Below are 13,352 nucleotides of genomic sequence, written 5' to 3'. Positions count from 1 at the left end.
AGTGACAGTTCAGTGCCCCCTCAGTCTGCCATGGGACACCAATTAAGAACCACTGACTCCAATGCCAAGAAGATCCCCAGGGAGGGGCAGGAGTCCTGGGAGGAGAGTCATCAGAGCATCAGGAATCGGGAAGCAAAGTAGAAGCAGGTCCCAGCATCTAGGAGGGAATGTTGCGAATATTGGAACAAAGTTATGAAACGTGGGCTTAAAACTGGTAGCAGCTCCGAGGCTGAGCCTGCCTGTGGCAGTGCCGAGGGGTGAGGAGTGGGGAGCCAGGAGCTGGACCGCTGAGACTCTCACCGCCGGTGGACTGAGCTTTGAGACCAGCTCGAGCAGAACAAGATGCTGGAGTCAGAAGATGACTGATGCGTGTGAGAATCTCCCAGCCTAATTTATGGAGTAACACATGTTGAACTAGAAAGAGACCGTAAACGTTTAGCTAGAGCATAAAAATAAAATTCTCAATGATATGCTTCCCCGCGCTCCAAAGCTGTCGAGGCCGGGGATGCGAATCTCATCGGAGGTGCCAGCAGGTGGTTACTGATGGGCGGGCCTGGAGAAGAGCCGCCTCATGCCTCACGGTGTGGCCTTGCAGAGGCTCTCGACCTTGGCCCTGCTTTAGAATCACCCAGAAGTGTTCACAGCCCACACCCCAGAACAATTAAACTGGAGCTTCCAGGAGGAGGCACAGGGCTCATTTTTTTGGGGAGTGATTCCAATGTGCAGCCAAGACTGAGAACCATGTTCTTCAAGCATGGGGAGGGTTTGGAAACAGAAAGCATGTGATTTACAGGGTTCTTTAATTAATGCAAGCTCTGAGCTCCATCCTTAGACCAACCTCTGGCTCTGACTCCCTCTCACTTTACCTCAGGACACAAGGAAGTCTCATCTGGAATCAGGTGGAAACTTGGGCCCCACAGCAAGACCCTGGTTCAGGGGTTCAATTTTGATTTATTCCTGGGTGCTATGGGGTGGAGGGCAGGCTTTCTGAGTAAGCTGGGTGGGGAGAGATTGCGAGTGAAACTCTCTGCTACTTGAGCCGGGCCTGTACCCTACTATCAGCCTCCTAGCTCTTCCCAGAAATGTTCAGGCTGCTCCCAGCCACGGACCAGCTGTGTGGCTTTGGGCAGATCCTGGCCCCTCTCTGAGCCTCAGTTTTCTTTCTTTAAATTTATTGATTGATTTGTTTTTAGAGAGAGGAAAAGAAGGAGGGAGGGAGGAAGGGAGGGAGAAAGGAAGAGAGAAACATTGATTTGTTGTTCCATTTTTCTATGCATTCATTGGCTGATTTTTGTATGTACCTGACTGGGGATTGAACCTACAACCTTGGTGTATTGGGACGATGTTCTAACCAACTGAGCTACCGGCCAGGGCCTGAACCTCAGTTTTCTCATTTGTAAAATGAGACAGTTGGACATTGGCCTGTTGGAAAGATCAGGGAATTATGAAATATTGAAAATGATAGGAAAAGCAAATATAAAACTAGCTCTTGGGAAAAGTGTCCAGAAGAGGGTGCAAGATGCTCTGGATGAACTATACGTGGCTCCGCCACCCTCTGGAAAGGGGTCCTGTAGCCGATTACTTACTTGGGAGCCAGGAAGAATGAGGAGGACTAGAGGCTCAGAATGAGGTTAGCGGGTGTGCAGGCTGTGGGCACGCAGGCTGTTGGAGCTGCACGTACTCCGAGCCATGCACCTCATTTCTCTCCTCCCTTCTCTGCTCCCCAATAGATTTGTCATTTCATCCTGCAGGAGGGCGTCATTATAGTTACTTTTACCATAGCCCTCGGCCTTGTGAACAGCTGTGAGCAGAGATTTCGGAGGTTCTGGAGAAGCACAGAAATACCCTCTCCCGCTTCCCCCAGAAAAGAAGCCAGTCCTTTTGCAGCAGAGTCAGATGCCTGGTGGGGACCAAAGCCTTTCATTCCATTTAGGATTAAAGTCCAGCGGCCAGCGAACCCCTTCTAAAGGGTGCACAGGACTGCAGCCGGACTGAGTTGTAAAGGACTTAACAGCAGACTTCCAGGGAGCCAGCTTTGAGGAGGGGCTTTGTTCCCTGAGGTTAGCCTTACACGTGTGGCATACAGCACTGGTGACAACAGCTCTAAACTCGCTTTGGTGTCAGGAACCAGGCGTATGGAGGGCAGCCACCGGGCACAACCACGGGGGTGCAGCCTACCCTCCCAGAGGTAGACTCTGCACCATCCTGGACAGTGATAGTCCAGCCTCTGACTTCTCCAGGGCCACGGGCTCCCTTCTCATGAGATGCCTGCTCCTCTCCTGGCCGATTCTTATTTCTCTCTCATGGCTGTCCACCTACCGCCCGGAAACTCCCTCCCTGTGGCCCGGCTCTGGCCTCCACTCAGCAGAACCAGCCGAATCTCTCGCCACATGGCAGATTTTCAAATATCTGAAAACAGTTATGGCATCCCCGTCTCCCTTGGTGAGTGCCCCGGCCCTCACCACTCCGCATGCGGAACCTCCTGGAGAGGGTTGCTCTGAGGCTCAGACAAGATCACAGAAGTAAACCACGTGGCAAGCTTCCTTGGCAGCATGATTGAAAGGAGGGAAGAGCACATGTGATTGTGGGATTAGACATTCACAAGGCTCTGGCCAAGAGCAGTATTCTCCTTGGAGATGGGGTGCAGTGTCATCAGCATGAACTGAGTTTTTAAGTTGTGGGGGGCTAGGAAGTTGGAACTGAGTTGGGGCTGGGGAGAAAGGATGGAAGCAAATCTTTTAGAATTACGGAGCTTAAAACACTCAGGTGCTCAGGTCCACTCCGCCAATATATCAGAATCCCTGAATGTGTGTGTGTGTGTGTGGGGGGGGGTTCCTTAGAGCGGTTCTAGCTCCCCAGGTGAGTTAAATGGGGACCCTGCGCTCCAGGTGGGAAGGTCTTACGTAGGATGCACTTAAGCCCCCTTCCAGGGTGTGGGGCTCTAGAGCAGCCGCCCCAGCGGTGCAGATGGCCCCAGGGCAGAGAGCCACCTTCAGACCTGTCCCTCCTCAGGCACTTCCAGAAAACCAGGGCCTTCTCTCCTGTAAGTCTGCTCCCCTCCCCCAACTCCACCCACTCCGGCCAGTTTTTTCCCTTTTTGGCTGAAACGTCTACTCCTTAAATTTTTTTTGTTTATCCTCACACGAGGGTATTTTCCCCATTGGTTTTTAGAGAGAGAGGAGGAGAGAGAAAGAGACAGAGAGAAACATCAACGTGAGAGTGACACAGCGATGGTTGCCTCCCGCAGGCCTCCAACCAGGGCCAGGCTTGAGCTTGCAAAGGAGGTACGTGCCCTTGACCGGAATTGAACCCGGTTGCTTCAGTCCCAGGGCTGATGCTCTATCCACTGAGCCAAACCGACTGGGCATGTTTACTCTTTTTAATATATATATTTTATTGATTTTTCACAGAGAGGAAGAGAGAGGGATAGAGAGTTAGAAACATTGATCAGCTGCCTCTTGCACAACTCCTACTGGGGATGTGCCTGCAACCAAGGTACATGCCCTTGACCGGAATCGAACCTGGGACCTTTCAGTCCGCAGGCCGAGGCTCTATCCACTGAGCCAAACCGGTTTCGGCATGTTTACTCTTTTGTTTGGCTGAAATGTCTACTCTTTTTTGTTGCTGTTAATCTTCACAGAGAATATTTTTTCCATTAATTTTTTTAGAGAGAGGAAAGGGGGCAAGGAGGAGAGGTGCAGGGAGAGGGAGAAACACCTGTGTGAGAGAGACACATAGATTCACTGCCTTCTGCTCGGGACTGGGTATCGACCCCGGGAGCCTTTGGTGCGTGGGCCGGCGCTGCACGCTGCGGGCCGGGGCTGAAACGTCTCCTCTGCTGAAGTAGAAGAGGGAGGGGAGCTGCTGCCGGCAGCCAGCGCCACTGGCAGAAGGCAAAACCGCACGTGGTGGGCTGGGAGCGGAGAGGGGCCGGGAGCGGGAGAGGGGCCGGGGGCGGAGAGGGGCTGGCAGTGCGCGGGGAGAGGGGCGGGGGCGGGGGCCGGGGGCGGAGAGGGGCTGGCAGTGCGCGGGGAGAGGGGAGAAAGTGTAGACTTCCTAGAAAAGCACACTCCCCTCTGAGCTGGGTGGCGCCCACCCACCTGGAAGCTGCGGGGAAAACCGCCAAGTGGAGGGACACAGCCCCCCCTTTCTGAGAACGCAGGGCGTGCGGCTCGGCGGGAGACGACCTCTGGCAGAGCCAAGACCCCCTAGCAGCCACCTACGACACGACTGGGTTTGAGTAAAGAAAACAGGAGCTACTGTGACATCTCCTTCGATTCCTCTCGGCCCCTCTCGGCTCTTCCCCCTTTTCCTGGTCGGCACTGCGTCCCCGCCCCGCCTCCCGGGCACAGCGCGCGGACCGGAGCGAGGGCGGCAGGTGCGGCACCGGCGCGCACCTGTCCCGCGGCGCCCGCGTCCAGCAGGGGGCGGCCCGCGCCCGCCGCTCGCCCTCCCGCCCCGGGCCAGGAGGACCCCGCGGCGACGGGGGGCGGAGGGCGCGCCCAGCCCGGCCCCGCAGGGCGCCAGGCGGCGGCGGCAGCGCCCGGGCCGCCGGCTCCCACGCCCGCCCGGCCTCCTCCCTCGCCCGCGCGCGCACCGCCTCCCATACCTGCGCGGGGAGCGGCCGCTCCTCCCCCGCCGCCCGGCCCGGCCGCAGGACGCCGCCGCGGAGTAAAGGTCGCGGGCCGGGAGCTGCCGGCCGCGCGCCTCCAGGAAGCGGCGGGCAGGTCGGGGACGGGGCCGCGGAGCACAAACTCGCCCCAGCCCGGGAAGATGGCGCCAGGCGGGCGGGCCGCGGACTGAGCCGCCGGGCCGAGGAGCCGACCCGCCTGCGCCCGGGCGCGAGCGAGGCCGTCCGCGGGCACGGGCCCCGGCTCCCGGCCGCGGGTCATGTCGCTCAGCGAGCTCTACAGCCAGGTGGGTGCGGGCGCGGGCGGGCGCGGGCGGGGGCGCAGGTGAGGGCGGCGCGGGCCAGCGCGGACCCCGGCGCCCGCTCCGCGGCTCGGGGAGACGGAGCGCGGCCGGACCCTCCCCCACCCTCCGCCGCCCCCGCCGTCCCTGAACTTCGGCGCTGGAGAAAGTTTGCTGTCCGGGAGCGCCGCACGCCCGGCCGCGGCTCTGCCCCGGCGCCCCCTCCCCGAGCCGCGGGGCGTCGCCGCCAGCTCCCGGGCCGCGCGTGGGGACAGCCCCCCGCGGGGGCGCCCATGGGGTCGGGACCCCACCCAGGCGCTCTGCAGCGTGAGCTCCCGAGGCGACCTCCTAAGGTTTCCGAGGCGTCCTTTCCTCCCGCATACCTGCGAGGGGGACCCCGGACTTGGGGGGAGTCCCTCCACCTGGGGGTGGAGAGAGAAGGGGTCCCAACCTGGTGTCAGGGTGCGGCGGCCGGAGGCGGGGTGGGGGAGGGGTAAGCCGCGGGGCAGCGCGAGGTGCTCCCCGGATCTCCGAGGCGAGGCAGCGCGTTCACCCACCCCACCCCCGGGAGCGCACGCCGGGCGGCTTCAGTGCTGCGGGGAGGGGTCGGCGGAACGCAGAGCGGGGGAGGGGGGAGGGAAGAGGGGGTTCGGGGTGCCTGCCCGGTGGGTGGGTGCGTGGGGACAAGGGCGGCGGGCGGACCCTCCCGCGTCCACGCAGTGGCTGCGGGGAAAGTTGGGACCAGCCGCTTCCCGAGCACCGTGGCCGAGCCCCTCGGGGTCCCTCCGGGTTCAGCTTGGCGCTGGGGTGGGGGGACAGGGGCCTTTAAAGACGCACCCGCCCCCCCCTCTCCTCTTTAAGTTTCGGATGTCCCGACGCTTCGCCTGCGTTGTGGCCGGGACGCTTTGGACGGTGTCTGCGCGCACGTCCGGGTGCGGAGCGGGGTGAGGTGGGGGCGGGGGCCGGGGAGTGGGGTGCGGGTCCCAGCGCCCGGCCCGGCCGCAGGTCTGCGCGGAGGGGGAAGCGCTACTTCCGCCTCCTCACCTGGCGGGGCCGGGTCGCTGCCCCGCGTGGGCCAGGCCTCCTGCGGGCGGGCCGGCTCCTTTCCTTCGGCGAATTCCCTAATGCACCTCCTTTGGGGGGCAGGGGGGAGGGTGGGGGAGGGGGCGAACTGCGAGGGCACGAGGTGGCCGCCGAGGGTGTCACCTGTGCGGGGTGGGCTCTCAGCTGCCTCGGACACCCCCCCCCCCCCCACCTGCCCCGCCGGATGGGAGAGGAGGGGCTGAGGCCCCAGCCCGCGCGCGAACCCTCTGGCGCTTCGGCTGTGGAGCGGCTCTTCCCCCACCGCCTTCCCCGGGGCGGAGCTCCCAGCTCAGGCTTCCAGTGCTTTCCGTGGAGCCCGCCGCAGGGACTGCCCTGGGGGCTGGGACCAGGGGTGCAGGGCAAACCCGGACCTGAGTGCAAGGCGCCGAGCTCGGTCCCACAAAGCGCTCCGAGATGCGGGTCGCGCCCCCAAGGAGCACGAGTGATGGGGTGAGGGCACCCGCAGCGCATCACCCGGTCCTCCCATCGGGCCCAAGAGTGAGCCCTTCCCATTAGGAGCCTCCTCAGTGCTCCTGTGGAAAGAGGAGAATTCCCATTGCATTGCTTCTAAAGACAGCACGTCCAGAGGAAAACACATCCGTCTTAGTTAGAGATGAGCATGTACCAGGCTAACCGGGAATGGTGAGGGAGCGGGAGCCGGGCCCAAGTGGTAGGTGCTTGCCCGGGCTTCAGGGGGTGGGCAGCACTGCTCGCCGGGAAGAGGGAACGGGAGGACGCCCCGGACGGACGTGCGGCTTCATTCGGGTGAGGGTTTGGCATCACCCGGAGGAGTTGTTAGGATTTCTCCCTCGGGCTGCGGGGCTGGGCCTTGCTCTGGTGAAGGGTGGTTAGAGGTGGGAATCTGAAGGGGATGCTTCTGTGGCCTACGCAGTCGGGTCCAGCTTGTGTCTGGGGCAGTGGCTTTTCTCTCTGGCAGAGTGAAACCCATGCCTGACTGAGAAGCAGCCGCATTGTTTTCTCCCCACCATCACCGCACTTGCCCGGCTGGATTCTCAGGGTGCGTGTGGATCATGAGGTAGACAGAGAGACTGCCGGCTACTCTGATTCTCCGGGTTCCGGAGGAGATGACTTGCTCACGTTAGAACAGTATCAAAATGGCCCGCGGTCCCTTCTATTCTTAACCTGCGAGGGGGCTCGTCTCACGAGGAACGCTGGCTCCAGGCACGCACTTCCGTGGATTAGGCAGGATGGAAAGAATTACCCATCACACCCACGGCATTGATAACGGGGACGGACATTTTAAGGCCCTTTATTGATTATACCTGTTGCTTTGGCGATACAGTTGGAAGATGGTTGTTATTGGAGTGAGACAGATGTTGTTATTGGAGTGAGACAGATGTTGTTATTGGAATGAGACACATGTTTCCGTCGGTAAGTGAGCTGTAAGTATACACAGTCTCAGGGTTTCAGGTAAGGACTTAATCTGCTAGTCTGTTCCCGGTTATCTGAGAGAGGCCTTCTTCCTTTTCCCTCCCTCCACGTTGTCCGTCAGCTCTCCCACGGGCAGCTCGTGTGCGATGTGGGTGCATTCCTTTCGGAGTTGATGTTAGTCGTTGGCAAAGGGCACTTCCCATGAGCAGAGCACTCCTGCTTTCGGAAGACCCAACACCTCGCCCTCCTCGAGAAGTCGCCTTCTTGGTGTTGAGGCCTTCCTGGGTGGGAAAGGGACATCGGAGCGCATGCCCCGCGCTTGGAGGGTGATGTCAACGTGAGTCAGCCCCATCCACTCTCCCAGCAAGGCGGGGCTGGCCCGGGCTCCCTCCTAAGCCACACGAAACTGGCAGGTGGGACGACTCGGCGTCCAGCCCACGGGAAAAGGCAGCGTGGGCTCGTGCGATCCGTACAGGCCCCACACGTGTGCGAGCATGGCGAGGACCGTTTAATGAGGATAATTGCAGAAAATAGTCTGGTTTTTGAAGTGTCAAATCCATAACCTCTGCCTCGGGCTGAGGGATGCAAGTCTTCTCCCACACAAGGGTTGTTCTGGATGAAATTTTAAATACTGCTCTTTTCAAGTGATAACGCTTTTCAGCATGCTTCCAGCCAGCAGAGTGACTGGAAATCACCAGACTGAAACCTACCTTTAAGTAATCCTCTCCTGCTTGGATTTTAATGGACAGGTGCTGGTTTTTGGGGTGCTGCTAGGGGGTGGCTTTGAGCGCAAGGGCCTTTACTCGAAGGCTCCAGTTTGGGGCCAGTCCTTGGAAAGTAGAACTCTTGTGCTTTTGGGCTGCTGTCCTCTAGCTGTCTCTTCCTTATGGATCAGGTCATGCAGGTTTCTCCGGTACCAGTCCTTCCCTGCCCCGAGCCCCGCCCCCCCCCTTTCCCCTCTCAGGTGGGCCTATAAACCCAGTGGGCCCTACGTGGGCCTGCCGGTCACCATCAGAATTTCAGAGTTTCCGTGCAAATTGTCAGTTCACAGGGCCTGTCCACTGCCTGCCCGTTGCCTTTATGCACCAAACAAGTGTGACCTGCGCCCCCTTCCCCGCCCCCCATTGATAGTCCGTCTCCCCGGTTAGGCTGAGATGGGGCGGACAGAGGGGGTATGGAGCACTCGGGAGCCTCCAGTGGGTTTCGTGCTCTGCCTTCCTAGGGGCTTGTTTGGGAGATTGTCCCCTAGGTCCCCCCGAACCCTCACCCCCCCCCCCCAAGTCCTGCTGGAACTTTTGTAGCCATTTGCGGACACCCAGGTTCCCCACTCGGGCCTCTGGGAAAAGCTTGCTTTTTAGCTGTCCGTTTCTTCCTGTTTCCTGTTGGTTAAAAGTGTGCCTAATACTGCATTGCATTAGCCGCAGGAGAGTCCCCATCGGAGGCTCTGAAGCCCCAGGTCTGGTGGGAGTCGAAGTATATTCTTGCACTTGACTTTGCTTCAGCGGAGATGGCATTCTCTCCGTCAGGGCCAGGGCACCTCGGAGTGGGAACTAGACATGCTGGATTCTGGCAAGATGGAGAAGAATACTATCATTTTCTGTGGTAAGGTTCCGCTGTAAACTACGCTGCTTACAGTATGGAATCCAAATACTGCCTCCCGGAGTGTGATGATCACAGTACAGACAGGATTTCTCCCGACCTCCCTGTGTCCTGCAGCGGGATTTGTCACAGGGACCGGGTGACGAGGGAAGAATTACTACAAATCAGGAGACAACCAAGGTCGGGCGGGGGGGAGGGGGGAAGGATCCCACGCCCCCCACCTTCCCTGGGAAGGAGCAGGAACAATTTGAAAGAAATTATAGACTTAAGCTGTGCTTTCTGTCTTCTGTTTTAGATGTAAAGGAAGATGAAAAAGCAGTTTTCACCATGTGCCCCCTTTCCCTGTTAATACGAATGATCATTGGAACAGTTCATACAGGGCAGGCAAGGCTCGGCTCCGTACCCCCCTCCCAGAAACAGCTACTGTTAACCACTTGTGTGTGGTCTCGGGACCTGGCTGTCAGACACTAGGTGGTCTCAGGTGGCGGCTGGGCCCTTGAGGTGAGGCTGGCCCCTACAGGGATGAGCTGGGAGCGTACAACACCAGATCTCCAAGCTGCAGTACAAACATGAATGCTAAATACCTCATTCGTACTTTCAAAAAAATATATTTTTATTGATTTCCGAGAGGAAGGGAGAGGGAGATAGAAACATCAATGATGAGAGAGAATCATTGACCCGCAGCCTCCTGCACGCCCCCTACTGGGGATTGAGCCCACAACTCAGGCACGTGCCCTAATGGGGAATTGAACCCTGACCTCCTGGTTCATAGGTGGACACTCAACCACTGAGCCACAATGGCCAAGCCGATGTTTTTTTCTTTCTCTCTCCCTCTCTGTCTTTAAAAAGGAAAAAAAAAAAAAGTGTCCCAAATATAGGCCCCAGAGAGGTTCCCGTCTTCAAAAAGGGCTAAATGGCCCTCACCGGCGTTGGTCAGTGGTGAGAGCATTGGACTGCTCCCGGGAGGGTCATGGGTTCGATTCCTGGTCAAGGGTATGTACCTGGGTTTCTGGTTGGCTCCCCAACCCCCTCCTGGGGCTTGTGCGGAAGGCAGTTAATCGATGTGCCTCTCTCACATCGATGTTTCTCTCTCCCCCACCCACTCTCACTGAAAAGCAATAGAAAAAATATCCTCAGGTGAGGATTAGCCAAAAAAAGGAAAAAAGGGTGAGTCTGTATGTAACAAAAGAGAGAGATGTACATGCATATGTGTGCAAATAAGAGAGAGTAACATTACTTCTGATTGTAAACGTAGCCATCCTTTCCACTACCTGCTTTCCAGGCCTCTGCCTGCACCATCTCCCCCTTAAAGCCCCCAGCGAGAGCTTCTCTCTCCCCGCTGCCTACTGGGCATCGCTGCCTAGTGGGCATGTGCCTTCCTAAGCTACGAGTAGAGAAGCTGGGGTGAGGCTCCTGGAGTCGCTCTCCCACCCGCCCACTTAGTCAGAGGTCTTCCCCGTTCTGGGGGCGCCCCGCTCACCGCCTGTTGGCTGGGCATGTGTCTGATGGAAAACGAGCCCACCGTCCGAGCTCGGTGTTCGGTGTCCGCGTGGCCCCCTCCCCGCAGGGGCACCTCCGCGTGGCCCCGAGGAGGCGCTCTGCGGTGTGGGTCCTGGTGTGGCCTCGCCCCGGTGACGCCGCGCTCATCTGCTGTGGCAGTGACCAGGCCTATGGATCTGCGCGCCCAGTTCATGGCCCAGCATGCTCCTCGGGCTGACAGGTATCGGCCGGCTTTCAAGGCGCTGGCCTCCGCGGAGCGGTGCTAGCAGGGACACGGGCCCAGCGGGCTTTCCCGTCCTCTGCTGAAGAGGCTCGTCATGAGAAGGCACTGGTTTTTCCCAGAGAGCTTCGGCCATTGTCAGGTTCAAATGCACTGGGGCCTGGAATGCTGAGAGTGCCGAGAACATCCAGGTGCCTCTGCGTGGAGTTCAAAGAACCCGCACTGAGAGGCTCAGCCCCGGCCGAGAGACCAGCCTTCGCGAGAAGGAAGGCTCCGGCCGCAGCGTGCCAGGTCCGCGGGCACGGTGACCGCACCCCGGGCGTGCGTGGGGAAGGGTGGAAAGGTGAGCTGGCTGGACTGGCAGACGGTGCTGTACTCAGCGCTCGGCTGTGTGCCTGGCCTTTCACTTCAGGCTCTGCTCCCACTTGCCTTTGCTGGCTGCCCACCCAGACCCCAGGGCAGGCCCACCCATGGTGCGGGCTCCGAACATGGTGCCCGACTTGAGTATACGATGCCCTTGTCATGGGAGGTGTTTTGGAGGAGAATACATACAGAATGATACCATTTTTTATGAATTTCTGAAATCAGCAAACAAGCCAGGGAAAGGAAAACTAGAATGGTAGTTCGGAGTGGGTAAGGGGGGCCGGAGCGGAAGCAGCGCTGGTGGCATCGGCTAGCGAGCGGGGTGAGTGCGCAGGCGTTCACTTGACTACCGCACCTTATCGGTCACGCCCCCTAGAAAAGGTGGTGCTGCGGAAAGTGGGATGCGCTCCAAAGCCAAATGTGAAAAAGCTTTGAGGTTTTCTGATTCTCCATTTTACTTTTTTTTTCTTCATTATTTTTTTTCATGATTCCTCTGGCTGGCTTATTTCGCTTAGCATTCTCCGTTTTACTTTTTTACGTGCATGCCATTGATGGTCGAGCGTCTGTATCGGCAAAACTGCTCTCATTGACGATCTAGGTTGAATCTGATGCTCCTATCCCTCCCCGTCGCCAAGAGTCAGCTTTTTATATATATATTGGTTTCAGAGAGGAAGGGAGAGAGAGAGAGAGAAACATGAGTGAGGAGAGAGAATCACGGATCGGCTGCCTCCTGCACTCCCTCTACTGGGGATCCAGCCCGCAACTCGGGCGTGTGCCCTGATGGGGAATTGAACCGTGACCTCCTGGTTCCTAGGTTGAGGCTCAACCACTGAGCCACGCCGGCGGGCAGATCAGCTTTGCGTGTTGTGGAAAGAGTAAATGCCACTGAGTGGGTTTAAAGCCCACATGTGTGCTGCCCATCTCTCCACTCCGAGGAAAGGCCTTCTCCCAGCAGGGGCTCCCTGCACCCTAACGTTGCCTTCTCCGGCCATTGTGGCTTAGAGCACCCAGTGAGGGCCCATCTGCCCCCTCCGGCACTTGCCTAAATCCATGGAATGTGAGACCACGCCAGGAGATAATGAAATGCTGTTTTCCTTCCTCGTTTCTGTGCCCAGAGGCTTGGCACAAGGTTTGAATGTGGGATAACAGCGCAGCAACATTTGTGGATGTTACGTTACTATAGCTGCCTTCTTTCCGAGTATCCTAATTTTACACACAATTTTGAGTACACACGCCTACGTGTCTATATTCCGCACTCGCCTTCCTATCATTTACATGAAAAGCATAAGCTCTTTATTTTTCCCCAATTAACTCTCAAGGTTTTACCAGCAGTCTCATCAGAACTCGGCGATATTTGCATGATTGGGTCGAGGCAAACATGACTCTGCCTCATTCCCGGGAGAGCAGACAAAGCAGGTGGCTTTCCGAAGAGACAGCGGTGAATGGGGAGGAGGAAATGGATCGCGCCCGTGTCCGCCGTCTTCTCTCCCACTGGGACGGCGATGGTACCCCTCGTAGCGTTCCTCCGAAGTTTCAGGCCCTCTTTGGTATTCATTGCGCAGCCAACAACTGAGCCGGCGCCGCCCGCCCGCCGGGGTGCACGTCCGCGCCCACACGGGAGGCGGGGAGGAAGGGCCCGTTGCTGCAGGGCAGCCTTTTGACCTTGAGTTCTTCCAGTCCAGTGGCTCACTGGGTGTGTGACTGAGCATCAAGGAGGGATTAGTACACTAAAAGGAGATACGTGGCTTCACCTCACCTCATCAGATTTAATCACGTTCTCAATTGGCCTGTGCTCGCTAATGAGGGCTGATGTTAATTTGTAAAATAAGGAGAATGCGAGTCTCCTCGGCCGCAAACGGTTTCTTTGCTATCAAGCTGCTTGCTCTCTTTAATTGTCATTTTACTGGGCGTGTGTGTGTGTGTGCGCGCGTGTGGGCGTATGTGTGTGTGTAACTATGTAACAAGCTGCGTGCCCTGGAATGATGAGAAGGCCCTTACACCGTGATTAGTTTTATAGCGGACATGCTAGATCTTACCCATCTGCACGAATGCGTTTCCTTTCGGGATAGCCTCTTTGGCAGAGGGGTGAGGATCCTGGGGTCTGTCAATACCTCGTCTGAAATTGGCTTCAGACCTGATGGTGTGTGTGTCCTTGTTTCGTTTACATGGTGCAAGAACTTTATGCCTGGAATGTAGGCTTTCTGTCCTGGAAATGGCCAAGAGTTCTTCAGAGAGCGGAGCTGGTTGAGTGTGGTAGGGATTGACGGACACATTGCTGTTACGG

The 13,352-nt window shown here is 58.0% G+C and overlaps 1 protein-coding gene across 1 annotated transcript in view; it reads left to right on the top strand.

The window, feature by feature from the left end:
• Positions 1–4,586: 4,586 nt before the first annotated feature.
• The window catches only part of MYO5B (myosin VB), a 210,242-nt gene continuing 201,476 nt past the window's right edge, over positions 4,587–13,352 (top strand). The window contains exon 1 of the mRNA XM_054723615.1: positions 4,587–4,917. Coding sequence (XP_054579590.1) covers positions 4,891–4,917 — 27 coding nt within the window. The 5' untranslated portion in view covers positions 4,587–4,890. The remainder of the gene's footprint in view (positions 4,918–13,352) is intronic.

Source organism: Eptesicus fuscus, chromosome 12 (assembly GCF_027574615.1).
Source record: "Eptesicus fuscus isolate TK198812 chromosome 12, DD_ASM_mEF_20220401, whole genome shotgun sequence".
NCBI lineage: Eukaryota > Metazoa > Chordata > Mammalia > Chiroptera > Vespertilionidae > Eptesicus > Eptesicus fuscus.
This window is presented reverse-complemented; position numbering and strand designations above follow the sequence as displayed.